This window comes from Mauremys mutica, chromosome 1 (genome assembly GCF_020497125.1).
Source record: "Mauremys mutica isolate MM-2020 ecotype Southern chromosome 1, ASM2049712v1, whole genome shotgun sequence".
Lineage (NCBI taxonomy): Eukaryota > Metazoa > Chordata > Testudines > Geoemydidae > Mauremys > Mauremys mutica.
The window spans coordinates 300,847,361-300,873,515 of record NC_059072.1 but is presented as its reverse complement, the minus strand read 5'-3'; the positions used below and the strand labels follow the sequence as shown (position 1 = coordinate 300,873,515).

General features: G+C 44.8%; 1 protein-coding gene across 3 annotated transcripts; it reads right to left on the bottom strand.

Moving 5' to 3' along the window:
• Window positions 1-348: 348 nt before the first annotated feature.
• Window positions 349-17,062, bottom strand: CNMD (chondromodulin). 3 transcript variants are annotated; one of them, XM_045012486.1, is made up of 7 exons: window positions 17,001-17,062; window positions 16,122-16,262; window positions 12,119-12,259; window positions 9,485-9,598; window positions 7,279-7,432; window positions 4,885-5,093; window positions 349-2,230 (listed from the first exon to the last, which is right to left on the bottom strand). In XM_045012486.1, exons 3-7 carry the CDS (start codon window positions 12,236-12,238, stop codon window positions 2,015-2,017), a joined length of 813 nt encoding a protein of 270 aa, XP_044868421.1. In that variant the 5' UTR covers window positions 12,239-12,259; window positions 16,122-16,262; window positions 17,001-17,062; the 3' UTR covers window positions 349-2,014. The 3 variants fall into 3 exon arrangements, with proteins under 3 accessions (XP_044868421.1, XP_044868407.1, XP_044868413.1); XM_045012472.1 differs by lacking the exon at window positions 17,001-17,062 and adding an exon at window positions 16,521-16,639; XM_045012478.1 differs by lacking the exons at window positions 16,122-16,262; window positions 17,001-17,062 and adding an exon at window positions 16,521-16,642.
• Window positions 17,063-26,155: the final 9,093 nt, after the last annotated feature.

The window sequence follows — 26,155 nt, the reverse complement described above, 5'->3', positions numbered from 1 at the left end:
GGTGCCCCAGAGGGAATGAACAGAACAGGTAATCATGTGATCCATCCCGTTGCCCATTCGCAGCTTCTGGCAAACAGAGGCTAGGGACACCATCCCTGCCCAATCTTCTAAGAATCCTATCCTCCAGCACAGCTACCAACTTGCACTTCATGCACAATATGTGCCTTCTGCTTGCCTTCCCCTCCGGTGCTGAGTTTGCTCTTCCCCATCCTCCTATATTTTTTGACCACGCATTTGGAGGTAACTGCCCAGTACACTACATTTTTGAACAAGCACAGAAAACAGAGGAACACTTTTTTACACACACCTTTCTTTAATCTGCAATAAAAATATTTATTGGGGGGGGGGAAATCACCTTTCCTTTATGCCTCAGCATAAAAGTGCTTTTAAAACATGCACAGTGATCAGGGTTAGATCTTGATTTAAAACCTCAAGTTTAACAGACCTTAAAATTCCATCAAAGTATCTTCAGTTACATCTTTAAAGCAGAATTTGTTTTAAAAAGTTGTTTTTCCCATACTAAGGCAAGGGAGAGGAGTTAATGTAAAAAGTGATCATTTGAATAGCCAATAAGATATCAAATATATTCTGCACTCATTCTACCTTCCTCATTTAACTTTTGCTTTTTAGATAGGCTGCTTATTTTTCATGCAATTTTTTTTTAAACTACCAGTATGTCAAATTATTCCTCCTCTTCTGTTCCTGGCAAGCAGTGTTAGAACCAAGTTAGCTATGTGTCAGAACAGGTGCATTTGCAACCACAACTGCTTCAGCCTCCAAATTCAAGGCAAGATTGTGCCCTCCTTCTTTGTGATAGGGAGTACTTTACTCTGCGAGTGGTCTCATCAATTTTGATAGGACTGTTCAAGTCCTACCCAGTGTGAGTAAGGAAGGCATAATTTGACCTTCTGTTATTTAAAGGTAAAAATCATAAATCACTACCCATCCTGCAAGTGCTTCAGCTCCCAGTAACTTCAATAGGGAGATGCTTAGCACCATGCAGGAGCAAGCCCCATCACTACCTGCTTAAACACTGAGGGCTAGACAGTGGTCCTTTATTTCCAGTGGCGAGCAGTTACTCACATGAGTAGTTCCACTGAAGCCAATGGAACTACTTGTGTGAGAAACTGCTCCCCAAGGAGGGATAAAGGGCTCATAGCATGGCCCTGAATGTTGATAGTTTGTGGATGTATACGTATAGTGGCTGTTGTGGGTTCTGATTATACCGTGCCTTGAGGCTATTTGGTCTACAGCTATGTGTAATTACCTTCTAATAGTCTTATAGAGCTGACACTTGTTAGACAGTACCAGTGATACAGGATTTTTGACACTAGGGCTACTCTGAAGTGCTAATGCACAATGCATTTTGGTTTCCTCCCCATGCACGTTCCATTCAGCAGCCCCTTTTTCTTGCCATTTGTTTTTGATTCTGACATAATATGCATATTCCGCCATCCCCCAGGGCAGCTTTGTGGGAAAGGTATGCTGTAATTGGTCTATAACTGTTCATAATGATCTGGGAATGCTGTACGAACACCAACAGGGAGCAACTTCACTTGTGATTTATTTAAGTGAGCTACATGGTTGAAAGGTTTTCCCAAGAGCACAAGTTTAGCTAGTCACCTAATTGGACGTAAATTTTCACATTTATTTCAGAACAGAGGTCTCTGTCATGAGATGCTGAATTTGAATTTATAAGCAAGTGTCTACACTGCTCAACTAAATCATAAGCACAGTTACTATAATCTGGTTTGGGGAGTCTTAAATTCCACATTCAGTAGGTTTTAGTGTACAGTTTGCTAGAAGAATACAAGTTATGCTCAGCATTTGTAAAGCTAATGAAATATTAATTAAAAGTTTTATTTATTTACATCTAGAATGACTGACCTCATTTTGATACATTAACATACACTTAGTGTTTTAAAAGCTGAGATTGGTAATGTGGCTTTGGCTGTAGTCTTTTATCAGTTTGTCGGGTTCCTGCTTATTTAATCAGAGATCTGAACGCTCCATCTTACACGACACCCAAGATACGGGCAACCCACCAGCTGCAGGGCATAATAATTCGGCAGGCAGAACGACATCCTTGGTAGTTATAGGGCCATGGGTAATAGCCCATGAGAGGTTCACAAATTCTCTGGCATTGTGTGTAACTTCGTCTACATTCAATACAGCACACACCTTCATGGTCCAGCATTGGGTCAAAAGTCATCCCTTCGCCTTCAAGTTGCTGAAATGTAAAATACAAAATGAGAGAAGATGGAGTTCCCTACATTCACGTTATCCCCATAAAAGACAACAGGTGAAATACTGCTCCTACTGAAGTCAATAGCAAAACTCCTGTTGACTTCAAGAGGGCCAGGCTTTCAGTGGCCTGATTCACCACTGCATTACTCCACATCTACACTGGACTCTCCATTATAAAACTAGAGGAACACAACGGGGAATCAGGCTGTCTGAGTTTCATTATTTTACTTTCCCAGCTTTTGGTGAAAACTCTAATTAAGGAGAGCTTAATAACAGTAACATTTGAGTTACAGTAGTGAGAAATGGAAAAGACCTGGGTTATCCAGTCCATCTGCCTGTATGTGCAGGACTGTACCCTACTCTACATTGTCTAATGTTCTAGTCCAGGGATCGTCAACCTTTGGCAAGCAGCTTGCCAGAGTAAGCACCCTGGCGGGCCGGACCAGTTTCCTGCAGCCCCCATTGGCCTGAAGTGGTGAACCGCGGCCAGTGGGAGCCGTGATCGGCCGAACCTGCAGACGTGGCAGGTAAACAAACAGGCCTGGCCCAAGCCATGTGCTAAAGGTTGCCGATCCCTGTTCTAGCCAGTCTGATTTTAAGTAAGTCCCAAGTGATAGACCTTCCACCTCTTTCCCAAGAGGATTGTTCCACAGCCTATTACTGTTGGCTTTCTGGATATTCAGATTAAATTTGCCTTGCAGTTGTTGATGATGAGACTGGGTACATTATAAACAATGGTGCTGTGTGGTCTGCAGAACTCTGACAGGAAAATATTAGCAAAAGTAAGCAAAACTGTCAATCAAGCCTGTCAGCAGAGTATGTAAAGAGTGTCAGAGACACAGAAAGCTGAGGAAAAGATGCGAGGAGTGTAGAGCCTGACACGCAGGGGGAGAGACAGAGAGAAGAAGCAGAGACCAGAGAAAGATGAGACCTGTCGGCTGCAGTGACCTGTGGAAGACTGGCCATCTGAAGTGGGGCACAACCACTTAGGATCATGTTAACTGTATGTTACTGTAGGTTGGGGTGCTTAGCCTGTGGTGTGGGGGATTTGTGTTACTGTGTTAAGGATTTGTGTTTGCATTAATCAAGGGATGCTTTGCTTCGGAAAGCATACTGCTTGTGTCAATCATTTATCAGCAGGCTGTATCCGTGTCCTCCAGTTATTTCCTTAGCCACCTGGGAGACCCATGCCTGATGAGAACAGATTGGTTAACTGGTGGGCTGTTTTGAGGGAGCCTTTGGTAAACCCAGAAGGGGGCACTAGGTGAGCTACTCGGGGGGGGGGGAACCTAAAATCTGTTTTTGGGGTAACACAGATTCCCACTGGCAGGAAGACTGTCAGAGAGAGCTGTGCAGGATCCTACACCAGCTGTACTGCTCCCACTCTCCAGAGGGATAATGGCTCTACCTCTCAGACCCTATTGTCTATCTGTATGGCAGATAGCTCCTCCCCTTCAGTGGCAGGGTTTAGTTCTGGTGCTGCTTTTGGGGCCAATGCTACTTCTACTAACTGAATTCATATGAAATAAAGTCAATTTAGTTCTACTTTATTTGGAGTGATTAGCTTAAGCCTACTTAAGAGATGTCAGCTGAGTAGAACACTGTTATGGGATAATGATCTCCTGCTGTTACATAAATGTCAGGACAAAGCTATGACTTATTTTCAAAGCAGGAGACATTGATCTTGTGACAACATTCTATTAAAATAACTTTATCCCTGCTGTACCAAACAGTGCTGTAAATTGTCTGATGATGGTGCAGTAGAGTGGAAGTGGCTCGCTGTACAGTTAATTGTTTTGCAGTACTGTGTTGGGCTTGGGGAAATGGGACTCTTCACATTTTCATTCTGTTGACCTCTTCATATGAGAGAGAAAATAAGACTCTGTCTTGGACCCATTTTGCTCCCAAGTTCTTTCACTGCATTGTTTTAAAAGGATTCCATTCTGCAGGCTGCCAGAAATGGCTGTGGGAACTGTCTGACAATCACAGTTTCCAGGACAGACATGTTTGGCCTGATCCTGATTTCTGAAAAATCAGTGGCAAAATTTCTGTTGAATTCAGTGGTAACAGTACTTGTCCCATTGCAGGTGTGGCTAGTCACAATGCATTTTATCCAAAACGTTGCACGCGTGTTCTCTCCCTCTCTCTCACATACACACACACGTACGTTTCATGAAGAAGCTAGTTTCTAGCTAGCTGACTCTGCATTTTTATTGTTTTCTTTTTATCAGTTAATGATCAGTGTCAACTATCTGCCTAAAGCAGATTAAATTTGCTGTAGTTATGGTAATGCATTATCTGTATCAGATGTATATAGTTTTCAGTATTAAACTGAACTCACTACAGCAGTCTTGCAAAATTATCTTAAATTCACCAGCCTAAGCACAGCATCTACTTCTCCATATTTTGAGGACTGATGATAAAATCTATATTTCAGTTGCTTCTGGTGAGTGGAATTTTTAAATGGCTGCACTATTGAATGAAAGTTTAAATTGACAAATTGGTGTTTATAATTATTTTTGAAGTCCATTTGAAATGGATAGGTATCTAGAAATGAGTACTTAATAAAGTTTCATACCTACCTGCAAAATCAAATGCTCTAAATGGGAATTCTAAATCAAATATATATGTACTCACATGATACGGATTTTCTGGATTAAAGGTTGAACTAGAATCTTGCTCACTGGGACCAGTGGCGTTAGATTGGCGTTCCGGTTTTTGAACAGGCTGGGTAGTAGGTGACCTGGTATTTACGATGTCAGCAGTAGCTTCAATTTGGTCCAGATCAAAGTTTGATTGAGCTTGACGTATTTTTCTCTTGATTTCGCGCTTCTTTCTCTGGCTGTCTGCAAAAACAGTCACAGGAGTACATAGGTGTTTTAAAATATGTCTTCTATAAGGACCATATTTTATTACCCATTCGTGAAAGTGGGATTGCGTAGCAGTACTGCAAAGATTAATAGGCTTCAAATGGGAGCTACTTGTCTTTCCACCTATTTCATACACGGTCTATATAATTCTGTGTGTATGTGTGAGAGATTTGTCTTTTTTCCCCAAACAAATGGGTGGCTGGCCCAAAGAACAGGCTGGGGGAAGGGCCTCTGGACCCAGTGAGTGGCCAGTAATGCTAAAAGAAATAAATAGCTGCACCAGCACTCAGCCAGAGCAACTATCTTCATGTCATTAGTGTGCATTTTTGATAGAAAAATAAATATTTGGAAGGAGACAGATTTGTGTCCGGCTCCAAAAGACCTGATTGTAAACATGGTTTAAAATACTCATGGGCAACTTTTACAATACTCTTTTGATGCATAATGGCCTTGTGCAGGGCCACAGGAAAACAGTGGAAAATTTTAATCAAGCAAATTTGGATCCCGTTAGTCACGAAAAAATATTAGCAACTCTCATCCCCAAAATACTCAACATTGCCACTTATTTCACTTTTCTAGTCTGTATTTTGTAAATCAGTATTAAATCTCTGGGTACGTCTACACAGCAGCTGGGAGGTGTAATTCCCAGCTTGGATAGACGAACATACGCAAGCTCTGCTCAAGCTAGCATGCTAAACATAGCAGTGTGGCCGCAACATCTTGGGTTAGCCATCCGAGTCCAGTCCTGCCCCACCCCTTGGCTATATATTCATGCAGCTAGCCTGAGCTGCTGCCCATGCTGCAGTGGCCATGCTGCCATGTTTTGGCAGCAGCTTGAGCAGAGCTAGTGCACAGATGGCTACCCGAGCTGAGAAGTACAACTCACAGCTCCTGTGTAGACGTACCCGTAGAGCACTAAGGAGGAGCAGCAAACCCTTCTCTGGTCCCTTTTGTCCTCTTCCTCCAGCCCTTCAGAAGGAATCCCTTCCTCCTTCACAGCTCCTGCTCCCTCCCCTGGACTAAATGAGGGCCCTCTCCCTAATCTCCCTGGCAAGTGCCTGAACACCACTCCGTGCCTCCTGTATAGCATCACATTCCCTGCCGGCCCTGCCTTGCCAAGCTCACAAGGTCTCCCTAGCAAAGTATATGCCCTCAGTCCCTCACAGGCCACCTTCAAATCCTAGGAAGTTAGAAGTCATAGAGTTTAGGGCCAGAAAGGACCACTAATTCATCTAGCCTGATCTCCTGTGTATCACAGGCCACCAACACCACCCAGCACCCACACACTACACCCACCAACCCAAATGAGACCAAACTAGTACAGTCCACAGGAGATTAGACTACAGTGGAACTCCTGGTTAGCCAATCTAATTGGGACCAGGGTCAGATCGAATAACCAAAAACCTGGATAAACCGGAGAATGGGTGGTGGGGCTACATCTGTTAGCCCCACCCATGACAGGGCTCGGGCTGTTGCCATGCCCATGGCTGACAGCCCAAACGCCAGCTGCCTGGGGCTGAGAGCCTGAGCCCTGCCACTGTCAGCCCTGGGCAGCTGGTGGTTTGGTTAATACAGACAGCTGGATAATGGAGGCTCAGATAAATGGGGTCCTACTTTATTATGTGCCACAGATGTAGCCAGTGCCCAAAGCCCCCATGATGGTAAATGATTAAGTGAGATATACCCAGATAATCCTGGGAAGTGACTAGCACCCACACACGGCAGAGGAAGGTTAACCCCACACCCCACTCCCAAGGTCATTGCCAATCTGCCCTGGGGGAAAATTCCTTCACAACTCCACATAGGGGTGATTGGTTAGATCCTGAGGATGTGAGCAAGAACCAGTCAGCCAGCCACTTGAGAGAATGTGCAGTGCCACCTCAGAGCTCTGTCCAATGTCCCATCTCCATCCCTGACGTGTTAAACCCTTCAGCCCTCCTCTCCACTGAAGTTGTGTGGTGGGACTGTTTAGGGAGGGAGCCCAGACTGAATAGCTCCACATGGGGACCTTAGCATTCCCTGTGTACTGAGAGGGGTGGAGGTTCAGCACCAGCAATGGGGTCCACAGCTGTGCAGCTCTAATGGCTAGACACCCTGCTGGTGTACATTTACTGGACGGGCGGAAAAAGGGTAGTGTTTGTTCAAGTGAAAGAAAAATTACCTTTTGGATATGTTGGTCGAAGCCAGAAAATAGGAAGATCTCCACAAAGCTCTAAAATTTGGGGACTTAGGAAGCTATTATCCTTTACAGGCTGATCTGCAGCCACCCAGATAAGGGAATTTTCATCAAATTTAACTGGCATAATTTCATCTTCCTGTAAGTAGGCAGCATAAAATCCATAGTTAGTTCAATGAACAAGGGTCCTGTGTATTCTGTAGATGCAGCTTTTTGTTAATAGCCAAATGTCAAGCACAGAAGCTTCACTTGGAACTGATATGAAATGTTGTTCCAAACAGTGCTATTTTGGTTTGTGTACTACATGCACACAGCCAAGTCTTGTTCCAACTGAAATCAATGGAAAGACTCCTGGGGTGAAATTCTGTCACCACTGCAATCAATTGCAAAACTACCAGGATTTCACCTCCGCTGTCTTTAATGGAGCTACTAGTCAGCCCATAGGACCAGATTCTCAGCTGGTGTACATTGGTGTAGATCCACTGACTTCAGAACAACTATATTGATTTATACCAGCTAAGAATCTGGCCCATAATTTTTAAGATGTTTGCTTGCGTTGTTCTAAATTCATATAAATGTTAGGGCACTTCCATAATAGACATATTCCTGAGAGTTTTAGTTTGCATACAGCTACAATTTTAAGTTAACATGATGAGTCTGACTAAAGGTCTTGTTCAATAATAACAATTCAATTGCCCAAAAGCTAGAAGTTAAAGGAGCCTTCATTTTGAAGTGTACCTTGCAGGTTTTGGGTTTGTATCTTCAAAGTAATGTAGGAAAATGCCAGTGATTTATTCTTTATACTTTTTAGTTCAAAGTATTATTTTACATAAAACATGTTAGCTATTTCTTAGCAGCAGTGAAACATCTTTAAAAAGTCTTGTTCATCAAGAAAATCAATATGATTTTGAAGTAAAACTTCTGAATTCCCTCCATATAAGTATCTGATATTTGAATTGATAACCCACTAGATCAATTTCTTTTGCCAAGTTGTTCCTTTAATGTATTTATTGATTTTTGTAGAATGTCTTGAGTCATCTAAATTCACTATCCAGTGAGAGCAGCACATCATTTATATTCTCCCGCTTGGGCTTTTTCCAGCATCTGAAATAACTTAACTGGAGCTAACATTTGAAGATAAAAAGAATCCAGTTGTTTATTTTAAATGAAATTACCCCAAATTTGTGGGCAAATGTACTTTAGGTAGCTATAAACTTACTTTAATTTACCATTTTGTATTCAGTATTGGTCATGATCAAATATGTAGTAGCTCAGAAACAAGTTAGTTAATTTTTTTTTACTATAAATTAAAAAAGACTAATGCAACAATACGGTTGCGCACTTAATCAGAAAAATTAGGCAGCAAAAAGTTTAATGTTCTAACAGTAGCATTAAGTTGCATTGGGTTGCCCATCCCATCTATTTGATGCATGTTTTATGACAGAAACAGCAAAATTAATACAATACATCTTTAAAAAATTACACAGAAAGCAGGAGCAGAACATACTACACATCTGTAATGTGACCAAGTTAATCTTGTATTGGAACCTTAACTTTGCAAACCTGACTCCAAATATTTTTCATTAGTGGAAATTTAATACTGGATGAATGTAACGTCCTTTTATTTTTTAATAAAAAGAAAAATTGCCTGTGCTTAATTATGTTAAATTATTCCAGTTAGGCCATGCAGTCCATACGTCCTTAAAATAATGAGGGAGGGTACAGACGATCTCAGTACCTACCGCTGGGGGCTGATCCAAAGCCTGCTGAAGTCGCTGGAAATACTCCCACTGACTTCAGTGGACTTTGGATTTGAATCAGGGCACTTTCCTTGTTGGTTTTAGAGAGTTTTCTCTTTCTTTTTTAAGTAAACAAGTATGTATTACTGCATATTCTAGATTACAGCAAACAGGCAGAGTTGGGACATCCTCATTTTGGAGGTTCTTCAATTTTTGTACACCATGATTTTCTCCTGTCCTGATGATGAGGCAGAAGTTTTGGTGGGGGGATGGTTTTTGGTGAGTCTTAGTTAGACATTTACAGTCTCTCTCATGCAACCCATCCCAGCAACAGTAGAAGCAGTGCCCATCAATGCCTGCCAGAAGCACTCCCTCCTCCCTTCTAGGACCCCAAAAGATCTACTAGATGATTTGATATTTTTGTTAAGTATTTTTTTAAAATTGCTCCCTACCAGATCAAACGAGAGGCTTTCTTTAGTCATGGTATTGACATCAGGGATGTGAGCTTTAGCTTGTGCTTTAATGTAGCATTTCTCTCCTCCAGCAAAACGGATTCCAGTTATGCCCTAAAAATAAACCTTTTATGGTTACATGCATGGACATGTCACCCAATTGCTTAAAAAAAACCACCCCAAGATAAACTCTGTTCACATAACATTAGGTATTCACTGAATTTGGGGACTTCAGAGTTCCTGGTTTTTAAAAAACAACCACAAACTGACAATAAAACATGTTTTTTGATTTTTTAAAAATAAGAGTCAAATCAGAAATTGACCCAAATTCTGTTGTATGACTATTTTAGCTGCAAAAATTTAAACAAACCAGGTGAAATTTTAATCTTGAGTTCCTAAATGAAGGCACCTAATTTAGGCACCCAAAGAAGTGGCCCAAGTTTCAGAGGTGCTGAGCATCTGCAACTTCTACTGGAGAGAGCCTGTCTAAACTAGGAAAAAAGGAGTTAGCCAGCATGATTTGACACATCACTTAGCACCTAATATTGACGCAGTTTAACATCCTTAAAATCATGTTAGCCATTTGTGTTGTAACCTAGTAACTTTTTCCTAGTCTAGACAGACCTCTGGACTTACCTATGACCTGATTTTCATATCTTTAATAGTAGGTGCCACAGATATGGATGGATGTGCCTAAGTTTAGACATATAACTTTGATTTTTTTTCTATACTGTGATGCTTTTTATGCACAGAAGTTCATAATGAAATGAGAACCAAGACAGAATTCCAGTGTTGTAATAACTGTTTCTAATCCTAAATAAATGACACAAAAAGTCCCTTTATTTCAAACATATTGACATTAGAGACCATTCATTGATATATGGTAACTACAGGGTAGCCTTTCTTAAGTCTTCTCCCTCCAATTCAAATGTAGCATTTTCTGTGCTGCCATGTGGGTTTGATTCTCTCTACAGGACACAGAGAGCCTCCCCTTGTAATTTCAGCAATTGTCTTGTCCTATCCACCATTTTGTTCTACTTCGCTTCAGAGGAAATAGTTGAACAGATCTTTATGTACAAGCTACAGCATGACAGGAGCCCTTCTGCTGACTATTGATGGATATATACAATGTCACTGGGGTAATTCTTTTTTTCAAACCCCCAGGATGTAGCTCTGCCACTTTGAGATAGTCAAGATATGTTTCTGTGATACCTTCCTGTCACCCAGGATGCAGGCTGTTTTCGTAAAATGGTCACCCTGGCCTTGTTCAATGGTCCTGCTCCAATGATCAAAGCATCACTTAAAATACGGAGACTTTCTTTACCTTAGTGATATACATAACCTAGCCATCTCCATTTCACAGCTCTGCCTAGCTTAGAACTTTATTGCTGCAAATGTGTAAATGGGAACTCTAGGATAAGTTGGCATGTGAGCCTAGTGTATATGGCATTTGCAACAGGTACTTCTCTATCTCCTGGGTATTTTTTCCAGCTTACACTTCTTGTAGGCTCAAAACCAAACTGGCTTGGTCCATTTGCTTTCCTGGAGCGTGACCCTTGGCCCTTAATAACCAAAGGCAGGTATTTTTTTGTGCTAGTTTTTTCCCCCACACTCATCAACCTAGATGTCACAATTGCTCTGGGGTCTGTGGTGGGTTTTTTTAGCTGCACTTACCCAGCAGCTCATATTTGTCATGAGGGTCCAAGGATGGAAGAATTCATGGACTCTCCACTGAGCTGGGACTTTTGTGCAGATGTGGAATAGTGAAGGCAAATGACAAGAGGCTTATCAGCATTTTAATCTAGTTGCCAAAAAAGTTGGAAGGTTGATGTTACCACAAGTTTCACAAGGGGCTGGAGAGCAGCTTTCAGATGATGTGGGGGTTATGCATCCCATGTGTGTATGCATGGATCTCCCCAGGCCTGTGCAAAAGCAGGGAGGCCCAGTTACCTCCGCCTCGTTCATGGAACCAGGGCCAAAAAGCAGGGCCACCCAGAGGATTCAGGGGACCTGGGGCAAAGCAATTTCAGGGGCCCCTTCCATTAAAAAAAAGTTGTAATACTATAGAATACTATATTCTCGTGGGGGCCCCTGTGGGGCCCGGGGCAAATTGCCCCACTTGCCCCCCCCCTCTGGGCAGCCCTGCCAAAAAGACCCACATTGCTTCCCTCACCAGCCCTACTTGGAGGTAATGGTTTCTTTTGTTCTAGATGCTGCCTCTACCTCACTTAGGGCTCAACCTTGCTCCCTTTGAAGTCAATGGGAGTTTTGCCATTGACTGCAATAGGTGTAGGGCTGGGCCCCTTCTTAGGGTATGTCTGCACGGCAATTAAAAACCCATGGTTTGCCCGGGACAGCTGACTTGGGTGCAAGCTAAGGAGCTGTTTAACTGCAGTGTAGATGTTCGGGTGCGGGCTGCAGCCTGAGGTCTGGGACCATCCCACCTCACAGGGCTCCTAGAGCCTGGGCTCCAGCCCGAGCCTGAACGTCTACATCGCAATTAAACAGCCCCTCAGCCAGAGCCCGAATCAGCTGGTACAGGCCAGCCATGGGGTTTTAATTGCAGTGTAGACATATCTTTAGAATCCAACACTGGAAAATGTCTTATCTGCAAGACCAGTCAAATGTACTTACTATCTGGAAATCATGAACTTCTATAGCCTCTTCATTTCCACTTCCAGTTTTAAAGGTTTCTAGGTTGTTCCCAGAATCTATTTCCATTGATCCCTCTTGAACTTTTCCATTAATACTCATAGTATAATGGACATTGTAAATCTGTAATTGAATAAAGAACATTAACACACATTTTTGTATCTTCCTAGCTTTTATCAAGAACAAGTCTGGTGCCAATCTGATTGTCATGTCCCTCTTCAGGTTGCTGGCTTTTTTCCATACACTTTTAACCTTACACTTTTATTACAGAATCCCCAGCAGTCAAGACCATACTAATAAAACAGGCGTTAATAGTTTCAGGCAGTATCAGTCCTGACAGCTTTACATCCATACGCACTGAATGTAGAATAATTTGGTTCCAAGGTTACATGGGGTTTAGGAACTGTCTAAATCATATTGTATGGGAGGATCAGAAGGAGCTGATTTCCCGCAGAGGACATCCCCACTGTGCTCCTGAGTCTGGAACTCACTCTTCCTTGGAGACGTTTGATACTATATAGATACTTAGAACAAGAGTCTCTTGAATGTAGCAAGCTGCATGTGGTTGTCTCTGAGTGGGGTGAGCTTTGTTTAAATATCAATACTTCCATAAGTACCAACACAAGGAGTTTACTTTTATTCTTAAAATGTCTGTATATAAACAGTTTCAATAAAGTTCACAATATAGTCTAGAAATCAATTTTTTCTGCTTGCAACTCTTTGTTAGGGAAAAAATGCTAAAGGTAATTGATTGTCTTTTATAAATAGAGACTCAATCCTGTATTATTCATACATCCAAGACTTCCACTGAATTCTTGCAAGAGGAATGCAAGATTTGGCTTATATAGATAGTACTTAATTCCATATCCAAAGTATATAGACTGAGTTGGTATAAGATGATAACATTTTTTTGTGAGCCCCATTCGTTGCAGTAGAATTCACGTTTTTTTTATTTAAAAAAAATCATAAGTCTTTTGGTTGCAGAGAAAACCTTCCAAATGTGAATCAACAAAGCGTTGCCTTCCTGAGTCTGAGGGCAGTCTGAAACAATAGCTTAATATCCCCCTTCTTCTCAATTGGGTGTTGACTGCAGTTTAAGGTTGACATTTATCTATTTCTGTACCAATCAGAATACACTTTACTCTTTTTAAAAAAAAGATTCAGTTTTTAAATGATGGCATTACTATCAGCTTCCTGAGATGGGAAGAGAAACCCACTTACTAGTAAGATATTTTTCATGCATCTATTTGAACAAAAAGCACATATACACTAAAATAATGCAAGTGTTGTGAAACTAAACAGACCAAAAAATGAGACTCTGTCCTATGATTGATCGGCTATCTATTTATCAAAACCATCAGTGCAAACTGGACTGTTAACACCATACACATTCTATGGCCAATCTACCCATTCAGGCCCCTCTCCCTTTTCGAAAGCCTAAAAAAGCAAATGAGTCTTACGCTGTGTCCTGAAGCAGCCTATCTTCTTACTATGTACAGGAAAAGCTGTGTTATCCAGCATGTTGGGGGAATGGGGGGTGCCAGTTAGTCAAAAATTCCGGTTAACTAAGAGTTATACTTACCTATGGAGGGAGGGAGTTTGGGTGCAGGAGGGGGCTTGAGGGTTGGGGCACGGGAGGGGTTTTGGGGTGCTGGATCTGGGCAGCGCTCATCTCGGGCAGCTCCCTGCTGCTTCTAGGCAGAGGCAAGGCCAGGAGGCTCTGTGTGCTGCCTCGGCACACATGCTGCCCATGCAGCTCCCATTGGCCTTGGTTCCCAGTCAATGGGAGCTGTGGAGCCAGCACTCAGGGTGGGGCGGGGCAGGGACAGTGCACGGAGCCACTGTGGCTATTCCTCTGCCTAGGAGCAGCAGGGATATGTTGCCACTTCCAGAGAGCCACGTGGAGTCAGGTAGGGAGCCTGCCGGCCCCAAGCCAACCGGACACCTGGCAACTCTATTGAAGATTCGTATTGGGAGATATCAGAAATGCCAGTTTCTAGAGCTTTATGGTTGGTAAAGTCCTGGATAACATAGCTTTTACTGTAACTTTTTTCTTCTCTCTGTGGATTTTGAGTTTGCTATAAATTGTCTTTAAAAAATAATGAAATGTCAAGCAGTTGTACCCTGCAGGCTAAAATATATATCATATTGAAACACTTTACCTACAAATTAAGGGACCGATTCTGCACTCCTTACTCAGATAAGGCTCCTGCTGAAGTAAATAGGAGTCTTGCTTGAGCCAGGAGTGCAGAATAGGCTCCTTGGTAAATTCAATGAGACTCATTCTCCTTGTCACTGATGAGCAAATGAAACTCAAATTCACATAATCTGGCATTTCATATTATAAAAATCTTTGAAAACATAAAGGAAAGATATTTAAAATTACTCTGATGATCACTACATCTTGAAAGTTTGCTTCTTTAAACTAAAACCCCAGTTTCCACCTCTGTCCCTTTTGATGCAGTATTTTGTCATGTAACCTAAGTTCAGAAAAGTTCTCTCCACCCAAATATAAGTTATCAAGATTTTTAAAATCATTTTGCAACTAATATACTATGAGCTCCTGTCTATGTTCAGCACACATTTAAACTACTAGGTACATAGTGAAATAATTTTGGTCCTTAATGAACCCTATGAATAGACTAAATATAGCCTGGTGCACCACATATTTAAGTGTCAAAGTATGATCTGCAATCAGCATTTGGATGACATGGCATTTCTTTCACCACCATTTTGTCCTGATGCTTGGAATTTGCTTATTATGTGAATCTCCTGGGAAAGGATGAGGGGAAACAGTGAAGATTTATGAGCAAAAGTAAATGTAGCTTTTGTCTGTGATACCAAGGATACACTGTATGTTTATTCCTAAAATCAGCTTCCATCATGCTACACCAAATGGACAGGAAAGAATTTTTATAGTGAGGTATGGGGGGAGGGAGGAAGGTATGCTACTTACAGAACTTGGCAACCAATCAAGAAAGGTTGCCAGTGTGATTGTGATTCTCATTAAATTCAAGCAGTTAATTTAAAAATTGGTTTAATAGAAAAATATCTGTTTCCAAAATGTAAATACTCAGGTTCATAATTCTTGTCTTTGTTTCACTCAGTTCATCCCAGACCTGACTTTAAACTAGATTTTAAAACTTCCATGAAGCAATAGGTTCTTACAAGGCTACAAGTATCCTGCTTGGTAAACAAATGAGTTTACTATCAGAGGGGTCGCCGTGTTAGTCTGGATCTGTAAAAGCAGCAAAGAGTCGTGGGACCTTACAGACTAACAGATGTATTGGAGCATGAGCTTTTGTGGGTGAATACCCACTTCGTGGGATGCATGTGGATGATGAGTTTACTGAGTTTACAGATGAGTTTACTGTTGGAATTGACACCTCCTGCCCACCTTTGTTTAATTATTGCCTGTTCCAGTTAGCAACACTCTAAGTAGGTGACCCAGTTTCCACTACTCCAAAATTGATCTTTCTGATTGTTGTTCCCCTATATTTTCTATGCTCCAACCACTTTAGAATATTTACCAAGCATTCTGGATGGCAGGTGGGGGGAGAATGGCTTGTTTACAATTCTGATCATGTTTTGTAGCTGAAGTTCTGGATCTTAACTCTCAAACTGAGCAAGAGGATAGCCCAGCCGCTGGCACACGGCTTAAACTAGCCACAGATGCGCTAGTCCCGTGTTTCCCAACCTAAATGGTCAAGGAGATCTCAGGGACCGGCGCGTGACTGGTCCTTGAGCAGCGCTGCCACAGCCAACTTTCCCCGCGAGCTCCTCTGCAGGATGCTACCCAGGGGCTCCCTCCCCCCAGGCACTGTGCGGGCGCTTGTCCTGCTCACTCCCGCTGGGGTGCCCGGGGGAGCCAGAGGAACCACTGAGCCCCGCCGGACCCTCAGCCAAGGAACCCGCGGCGGGCTCCCCACCAGGTCCGCTCGGCTCGGCCCGCCCGCCTCCCCTGCCACCCGCGCCAGCCACTCACGTGCCGGTCGCTCCCCTTCCAGAAGTAGAAGGCTCCGATGGCCCCGCACAGGAGCAGCAGGGCTCCGGCGATGAGCACCACGGCCCCGATCTTCAGCAGCCGCCCGGGGCTGGAGGGCTTCACCGGCACCGCCGTGTAGGCCTGCAGCAAAGGGGGACAGGCAGCCCAGGAGCCCGCTCGCCTCAGAGCCCGGCTGCCCCCGGGGCTCAGCCCCGCGCCGGGCGGGCGGCCGAGGAAAGCAGCAACACCCCCCCCCTCCGCTCAGCCACTGCCGGACCCCACCGCATCCCGCCACTTTCCCGCCCTCACCAGAGCCGGGACCTGTCCCGCCAGGCAGCTGGCGCTGAGCGCGGGGAGCGGCGGCGGCGGCGGCGGGACTCGCTCTGCCCCGGTACTTACAGGCGGCAGGCTCCGCTCCACGTCCTCCGGCCCCGCCAGGGCGAGGGGCACTTTCTCCGCGCTCTCGGCCATGGCTGCCCGCGCACGTCTGGACCCGGAGCTCCTGTGGCCCCCGCGGCCAGGCTGGGCTGCACACAGCCCCACCCCGCCCCCAGGCGCGCCTCCCCTCCCCTCCCCGCCCCGCCCCAGCCAGGCTCGGGATACAATGGTCCCCTTTGAACGCGGCTGCCCTGCGGGGCCGGAGCGACCGGCCTCAACCCGAGCCGGGTTTCTGTCAACTCCCGGAGCCCCGGGCCGCTGCCGCCCGCCGGGCAGTGCCACTCTCCGCGCGCAGGAGAAAGCCACTAAAGTGTGGGGGTCTCGGCTGGCACTGCCAGGTGCTCTCGGGAGCCCGCCTCCAGTGCCCAGCCCATGGGGGGGCCCTAAGCAGGACTATGTGAGATCCCCCCCACCACACACACAGCACATACTAATCATTACCAGGGGCCCCCTGGAGCTGCTTGGAGTCCTCCTAAGCAATTGCTTAGTCTGCTTATGCCTGGCGCGGCTCTGCTTGGCAATCCTCAGCAGTGGAGAAACCTTAGGGTTTCACACCTTTGGGGGGGGGGGCTCCTTGAGCAGCTGCCCAGAGCCCGAGGTAGGATGACCCTGCCCACGCCGTGCCCGTCCTCTCAGCTCCTGGATTAGGTGACATGGAAATGAGGAATTGGGGGAAAAATGATCAAAAGGAAAGAGGTGGGTGAAAGCTCCTCAAGATCTTGGGTAGTCCCATGGGTGAAGAGAACCTGAGCCCTCTTCCCCTCTTTGGAAGACGATGATTATTGGAAAGGGTAAGATTTTGTCATGGTTATTTTTAGCAAAAGTCTGGGGTAGGTCATGGGCAATGAACAAAAATTCACGGATGCCAGTGACCTGTCCCAGACTTTTACTAAAATCAACTGACAAAAGGGGTCTGATGGGGGGATGAGAGCCCAAGCCCTGGAAACTAGTGCAGAGATTGAAGCTATGTGTGGCATAACTGTTGTCTGCCCTTCCATGGCTGTGGTTTGGATGGAGTGGTGTGGTGTGGGGAGAAAGGAGTTTTTATATCAGTCTGACAGACAATAGGGTTTCAAGGTAAATGCTAATGAGCCTGTGGCTCCATTAACTCCAGAAAATGGTTTTTGCCAGACCAACCTGATATCTTTCTTTGAGAAAATAACTGATTTTTTAGGCAAAGGAAATGCAGTAGATACCTAGATTTCAGTAAGGCAGAGGACATACTGTAGTTCCACATGGGAAATCATTAGTTACATTGGAGAAGATGAGGATTAATATGAGAATGGAAAGGTGGACAAAGAACTGGTCAAAGGGGAGACTACACCAGGTCAAAGGGGAGACTACTGTCAGGCTGGAGGGCAGTTACTAGTGGAGTTCCTCAGGGATCAATCTTGGGACCACTTATTTAACATTTAACATTTTCATTAATGACATTGGCACAAACAGTGGGAATGTCCTAAAGCCTTGGCTCCTGAACATCTACACAGCAATGAAATAGCCCCTCAGACCCAGCCCCATGAGCCCAAGTCAGCTGGCACGGCCAGCTGTAGGTGTCTAGTTGCTGTGTAGACATACCCTGTATCTTTTCTCTCTCTCTCTCTCTCTCTCTCTCCCCCTCCCACATCCCTATTCTGTTGAATCTGGAAAAATAAATAGTATATGACAACTGATATTAGTATCATTAAACACAAGCCCATGGCCAATGCAAAGTGTCCCTCACAGAGCCAGACACAAACAAAACCAATTTCAGGAAGAGCCAGATTTAAAAGAGATCACAAATGGGAAACTCTGGAACAGGGATCAGCAACCTTTGACATGCGGCCCATCAGGGAAATCCGCTGGTGGGCTGGGCCGGTTTGTTTACCTGCAGCGTCTGCAGGTTCGGCTGATCACAGCTCCCACTATCTGAGGTTTGCCGTTCCAGGCCAATGGGGCTGCGGGAAGTGGTGCGGGCCAAGAGATGTGCTGGCCACTGCTTCCTGCAGCCCCCATTGGCCTGGAATGGTGAACCGCGGCCAGTGGGAGCTGCGATTGGCTGAACCTGTGGAGGCTGCAGGTAAACAAACCAGCCCACCAGCGGATTTCCCTGACAGGCCGTGTGCCAAAGGTTGCCGATTCCTGCTCTGGAAACTTCTCAACAGGTCTAGCTTGGGTCCGCATGCATCTTTCAATTGGTTTTTTTTTACTATATACCACTCTATTATTCCCAGTTTATTTTAATCTGTCCCATCCTTTTCCTTCCTACTCATAGAACATGTATGAACATGTATTCTCCTTTGATTAGTGCTTGTCTCTAACATCCTCAGCAGTGGCAATATTGAACATTACTATTATAATCTCCCTGATAAAAAAAATTCCATTATGTACTGGTCCTTATACCACCGTCAGTACTGTAATATCTGAGTGCCTTCCAGTAGTGCATTAAGTGATGTGACTAAGAGCATGTCTACGCTGGCAAAATTACAGCACCAGCAGTTACAGCGCCACTCAGAGAGCACAGAAGAAAACCTGCTGTTTTGTGTTCACACTGACAGCTGCCTGCACAATTGCATGTTCACACTTGCAACACTTGCAGCGCTATTTGGAGTGGTGCACTCTAGGCAGCTATCCCACAGAGCACCTCTGTCTCTTTTGCCACTAAGACTTGTGGAAAGGCAGAGGGCGTTGCGGGGCATCCTGGGTCCGGTCCCAATGCCCCGTGATTCATTGCATCACATCCCAGAACATCCTGGGCTTCCATCCACATTTGGTGCCATCTTTCAACGGTTTGTGTACTGCACACCCTGCCTCTTTCAGGCTGCAGGAATGGATCCCGAACTGCTGACCAGTATGCTGCTTGCTCTGACCAACACGTTACGAGTGGCAGTGGAGTTATTCCTTAAACTACAAAGTCAAGAGGAGTGTGACTTTGATCTCACCACGTGTAGTAGCTATGACACGCGATTGCTTGTGGCTTTCACGGAAATGCTGACCACAGTGGAACACCGCTTTTGGGCTTGGGAAACAAGCACTGAGTGGTGGGATCACATCGTGATGCACGTCTGGGATGACGAGCAGTGGCTGCAGAACTTTCGCTTGGGGAAAGTCACATTCATGGGACTGGTGTGATGAGCTCACCCCAGCCCTGTGGCTCAAGGCCACAAGAATGAGAGCTGCCCTGTCGTTGGAGAAGCATGTGGCGATTGCACTGTGGAAGCTGGCTACTCCAGACTGCTACTGATCAGTCGCTAACCAGTTTGGAGTGGGAAGGTCGACCGTTGGACTCGTGTTGATGGAAGTGTGCATGGCCATTAATCACATCCTGCTCCAAAAGACCATGACTCTGGGCAACGTGTGTGACATTGTGGGTGGCTTTGCACAAATGGGCTTCCCTAACTGTGGAGGGGCGATAGATGGCATGCACATTCCAATTCTGGCACCAGACCACCTAGCCACCGAGTACATTAATTGCAAGGGGTATTTGTCAATGGTTCTCCAGGCACTGGTGGATCACCGTGGCCGTTTCACTGACATTAGCGCAGGCTGGTCCAGAAAGGTGCATGACGCATGCATCTTTCGGAACACTGGCCTGTTCAAGAAGCTGCAAGCAGAGACTTTCTTCTTGGACGAGAAGATCATGACAGGGGAAGTTGAAATGCCCATTGTGATCCTGGGAGACCCCCACCTACCCCTTAATGCTGTGGCTTACGAAGCCATACACGGGGCAACTTGACAGCAGCAAGGAGCAGTTGAACAACAGGCTGAGCAAGTGCAGAATAACGGTTGAGTGTGCCTTTGGTCGTTTAAAAGCCCACTGGTGCTGCCTCTGTGGGAAGCTAGACCTGGCCAATGACAATATTCCTATGCTTATAGCTGTGTGCTGTATGCTCCATAAGGGTGAAAGTTTCACTCAGGGCTGGACCGCAGAGGCTCAGTGCCTGGAGGCTGATTTTGAACAGCCAGAGACCAGGTCTACTGGAGAGGTGCTGCGCGGGGCCATAAGGATCAGGGATGCCTTGAGGCAGCAATTTGAGGCTGAAAGCCAGTAATATTTGTTGCTATGCTCGGGATTGCAGTGCTTGTAATGCTAGGAGGTGATTGATGCACATGATGCAAGAAGGGGCCTTAACATAATTGTATGGAGATGGGGGAAGAAAAGGTATCAAGAGGAGGAGGGGTCCTGTGATGGCTACAGATTTGTGTATGTCCAGGGATCATACCCAACCTTCTCCTTTGGAGTACAATGCAGTGGGTGGTGTACTTCAGCAGGGCCAAACTCAAAGGGATGGGTGTTGAGTGAAGTGGGTAGTGACAGTCCACACTGCTGGATTGTGAGGAGGGAGGAGTGGAATGCTGCGGGTGGAGAGTGGAGCCCGGAGTTTGATAACAGTGTCTTGGCGCTGGGGAAATGGTGGGGAGTGCATGGGAAAGAGTTTTGTGACAGCGGCTGCAGGGGAGCTGAGCTTGGCGCATGGAGCTGCTCGGTTTGAAGAGCTAGTATTGCCTGGAGCGTGTCCACTTGGTGCTCCATAACGTTAAAGAGCCACTCCATGGCTTCTTTCTGGTGTGCTGCATTCTCGTTTTGGTCCTTCTTCTCGCTGTCCTGCCACTCCTTCAATTTCTGTTTCTCAGCGGTGGAGTGCATCATAACCTCACGGAGAAAGTCCTCCTTAGTTCTTAGTTCTTCATGGCCGCTTTTTAATTCTGCGCAGCCGTTCTGCCGCCAATAAGGAAGGCCTCCTAAGGTCAGCCCTGTGAAGTTTAAATGCAACATTTTACAGAAGCAGTATTGTTTGCAACACAGACAACACTGATTCAGTGCTTTAAAACCCAGCCAATGCTCATGCACCTGTCACAACTGGCTGACCCCAGGCAAGCACACATGAGCCATAAGACCCCCAAAATGGTGAGTAGCCGCAGGGGCAGCGTGAATCACTCTTCCCAGACCCTGCTGTACACTGGGCATGCGGCTCTTGGGAAGAGCCTGCACTGTAGGGGGGGCTTGATAATCATTCCTGTCCCCACACTTTCCACAGGATGTGATCATTATGGAAGTTATCTCCCTGTTGAGGGTGAGCAGGGAATCAAAGGAGGATCCTGGATTTCCCAGTATCTCTACGAGAGTTTCCTGGAGATCTTTGAGGGAGATTCCCGTGAAGTGAGGGAGTCTATCAACAGCCTTTTCCGCTGCTCAGAATAGGCATGTGGTGGGAGACAAGCCTGATTTCTGCAACCTTTCTGCCCCCAACAAATCAGCAATTCCCAAAATCCGATCCCCTTACCAGGGGCCTCCTCTCCTGTTTGCGCTTTGCCAAGATTCGACTGCTGTGACTGGCTATGCTCCTCCAGGGTAGAAAAGAGCTCCTGACTGTATGCATCTCTGGCCTCTGAGCCATCCTCTGCCTCTGGGTCCCCTCCCCTTCTTTGTCCAAGATTTCCTCCTCCTGGCTCGGTCCACTGTCAACTGGCACGCAAGCCAATGAAGTATCCACAGGGGCCTTCGCAGTGGAGGTGGGGTCGCCACAAGTATCACGTCCAGCTCTTCATAGAACTGGCAGCTCATGGGTGCAGCACCGGAGTGGCAGTTTGCCTCCCACGCCTTGTGATAGGTGTTCTGCAGCTCCTTCACTTTTACCCTACACTGCAGTGTGTCCTGGTCATGGCCCCTTTCTATCATGCATTGTGAAATCTGTCCATAGGTATCATAATTCCTATGGCTGGAGCACAGCTGGGACTGCACAACTTCCTCTCCCCAACTGCTGATGAGGTCCAGCAGCTTGGCATTGCTCCAAGTGGGAGATTGCCTGGTGCGTGGAGCAGGCATGGACACCCAGAAAGATGCACTGAGACCACTGCATGCATCACCAAGCAAACAGGAACGGGACTTTCAAAATTCCAAAGGAATTTATGCTTGGTCACCCGAGGGCAGGGCAGTACAGTTCAAACCGATGATCAGAGAGGTGAGAACAGGCATTGTGGGACACCTCCCGGAGGCCAGTTGCAGTGCCGTAATCGCCACGGTGTCTACACTGGCACCGCAGCACTGTAGCCCTGGCACAGAAAGCTCTACGCCTCTTGTCAGGATGGTTTTTTTAGAACGCTGCAACTGCACAGTTTCTGTGCACTAAGTGGCTTGGCAGTGTGTACACCTCGGGACTTAGAGTGCTCAAAGCTGCTTTACTGCACAGAAACTTACCAGTGTAGACGGGGCCTAAGATCTGTCTTGTGTGGTTCATTCTTTCACTCTATTTCATCCTCTCAAACGGAGAAAAATAGTGGGTGCAGAATGGGCTTTTATTATGATATGAATACTGTGCTGTGTGTTTATATAAGAAAAGGCAAGGTAAACAAGAATTCACTTTGCAATAGGAATGAAAGCTGCTGAGGTCTGTGGTGGCTCTTAGGTCCAGAGTTTAAGATGAGCCCCCTCATCTCTCCAGCTCCTGTAGAAGCTTCATGGCATGCACAATTAACCTCCTGTCAAACAGCACTGCAGCATCCTAATCCTTCTAAGCTCTTAGCCAATCAAAACACCCAAGTCTAGACCCTTCCATGCCTGTAAGTCCCATTGTAGCCAGCAGCTCTGTATGCAAAAGGACAGCAGGATCTGGCCCCCGCAATTAACCTCTCTTTCTTCTGAATCTTGCTCCATAAATGCACAAATCTTTGTCTTTTCTCATTTCTTCAGAACCCATCACTGCCATGACCAGTAGCTTAAAAAATATCAAGTTGTCCAAAATAAGAATAAACTCAAGAGCTATTGGGCATTATGCCACCATATTGTTAAGAAACAAATCTTAGAGACTAGATTATAATTTTCCCTTTTCTTAAACACAGGCTGATCCTTGCTGTCAATTTCTGTCATTAACAATCAGATTTAAAAAAAATATTAACAAGCATAGATGGTGCTGAAAATAAACATAATCACAGCTCATTAGATCAAAAGCAAAGTATGATGTATGATTTTAAAACTAGGGCATAGTTTGGCCTTTTCTTGGATGCCATGCTGTTGCAGGTCAGTTCTGATAATAAGCATTATGATCTTCTTCATTAGCAAGCATTTTGTTACCCCAAAATCTTGTGTGCTAATATCTTGGCAAATTGTGAGAATATCAGTCTTTGATCTTGAACTTCCATTAGACTCTGGTTTAAACAAACAGATTTATTTTAAGGACCTTATGTTCATCTCCCGTGTAAAAATGTCTGGGGGATGAGAACTTCACTTGGAAGATCAGTGGCTCCTTCTGAGTGATTTAATTTGTGCCTGATTCCCAGTGGCCGCATGGGACCAGCAGCATTGTGGAAGAAGCAGAGTGTTTGGTCTGGACAACATAGATAGGCTCTAGATTCAAAGTTACAGACACGGCAATAGCCCTTAGCAATGACCTCCTGCTAGGGGCAGGAATAATCTACCCAGGGAAATGAACGATGCTTGATGTCACTGCTGGCTCAGAAAGTGAATGTACATAAGTGTGCAGGCCACACCTCCTGACTCTGACTGGGTATGCCTTTCTTCAGCTCCAACAATTGAAGGCCTATAGAGAGCCCTTTTAAAGGGGATTTTCTTTTTTTGGAGGAACCAGAATTGGGGAGAAAAACTTGTGGCCAGGACTCTTCCTGTGCCCTCAGGTTTCCTTCCATACTCCAAAATCTCCTTTCCATGGAAGCGCTGCAAGTTTGCATTCTGCAGGTGGTTGAACCCCCTCCTTCCTGATGGAGCAATGTAATGACAGCTCTTGGAGGGGAACATTGCAGAGTTTCTAATTCTTTGCACACATTTTCCTCAGATTAAGGAACAGTGTTGGGTCTTTTTTTTTAAATAATGTAAGCATCACTGACTCGTTTGGTTATTTCCTTCAGTCTCCCTCCTGCCTCCAGACTCACATACATCAAAATTAGCAATATCTTTCAAGCAGATAAAGGAATATAACTGTAGGTCCCATTGCCTACCATCCCTAGTCAAGCCATATAACAATGGCTCTGAAATGCCAAGTCTGTTGTGTGCGCGTTTGCATGGAGAGGTAAAGAGAACACATTTTTTGCCATCTGACTGATGGGTGACAACAGATAAAAGAGGATTTTGCACAGATATAAAAGCAGTACAAATGGCTTACCATTCAGCAACTCCAAATGCTTTCTGTGGAATATAAAGACTAGTGTAACAGGCAGTGTTTGCAGGGCTTAGGACAAAAACGTGACCTGCCTTCACCGGTGAATCCTTCATGTGAAATAAAGAAGGTAATGACACTGATGTTTGAAAGCAGTTTTCTCTCTAAATCATGTGTGTATGCTCAGCTGGATTAAACCAACTGTCTCAGACTAACTAACAGTTGTAATAATAGTCTTTTATGAGACATTTGATAGCCTAATACCATTATCCCCTAGACTGAAAAGTAGTATTTAGAGTATTTAGAATGTAAATTAGGTTGCTCATTTGAAAGTACTTGCTTGTCTCAAGGAAACATATTTTCCTATTTTCTTCAGATGTATAAAAAGTTTAGAGGAAGAAGAAGGGTAACACATGAGAAATATATGATGACAAGTGTCCTGCAAGTTGGATAAAATAAATCTTTCAATATTTCTTTTGTAGCTTCGTTTACATTACTGCTGATTTTCTAAGTGCCACAAATGTATGTTTAAAATCTACATTAGATACATTATTTCCAGGAGATAATAACACTGAATGCATGATTCAGTGCAAAGTCACTCTGTTACTCGGTGACTTTGCACCAGCATAAAAATGGAGTAACTCAATGCTGATGCAGGCCCTATATTTTACCAAAGAAGATAAACAAATTTAATCTTCTTAGGAGCATTGTGATTCTCAGAGACAGTTTTAGTGCAATAGGCCAGAGTTCCTTATTTGCTCTAGGTGCTTTGCAAATTGGGTAATTCAAGAACCAACCTTGGAATGACCGGAAAGATGCAAAAAGCTATGACATTATAATGATTTCCTCAGGTATTGAGGGACATAAAATATGCTTGAGGAAGCTTTGTCAATAGCCAAGCAAGCCACGTGTATGAAAATATCCATTTGATGTGGAGAACTGACCATGTTTACTGGGGAACTTGTGTCATCTACAAATATTACTTCAAAAATAAACAATTTAGGTTCATTAGGGAAAATATGATTAGTTATAAGAAAATTCTGGCTTGAGCATCGCTCTATGTTTTTCTCCTTCCTGTGCCTAGACAGTACAGTACAAAGGATTTTAAGGAAAGTTTAAAATTGCTGCATGCAGCAAAACCCTGTGAGAAAGGACTACATAAATTGCAGTGTCTAGAGATGCGGAGACTAACTCGCTTTTATTATCACCCTCTTTCCTTTTTTCCTTCTGTCTAGCCTCTCTTTCTTTCTTTCTTCCTTTGAAAAGCAGCATCTCCCTTCCTCCTCTTCTCTATTAACCTCAGTTTCTCCTGTTCACCCCTTTACTAATGCCCATATTAGGTTGTCTCTTCCCCTTTGCTGCCCTTCCTTTATTCTACCATTGTTCCCAGTGTTCTCATGCTCGCTTTTGCTCTGAGTGTATTCCTTTGTCTGTTTCTATAATCTTCATGTACTATAAGTGTAAAGGTGTAAGTGGGGCATATAATTATAATGCACCTTGCTTGGATCA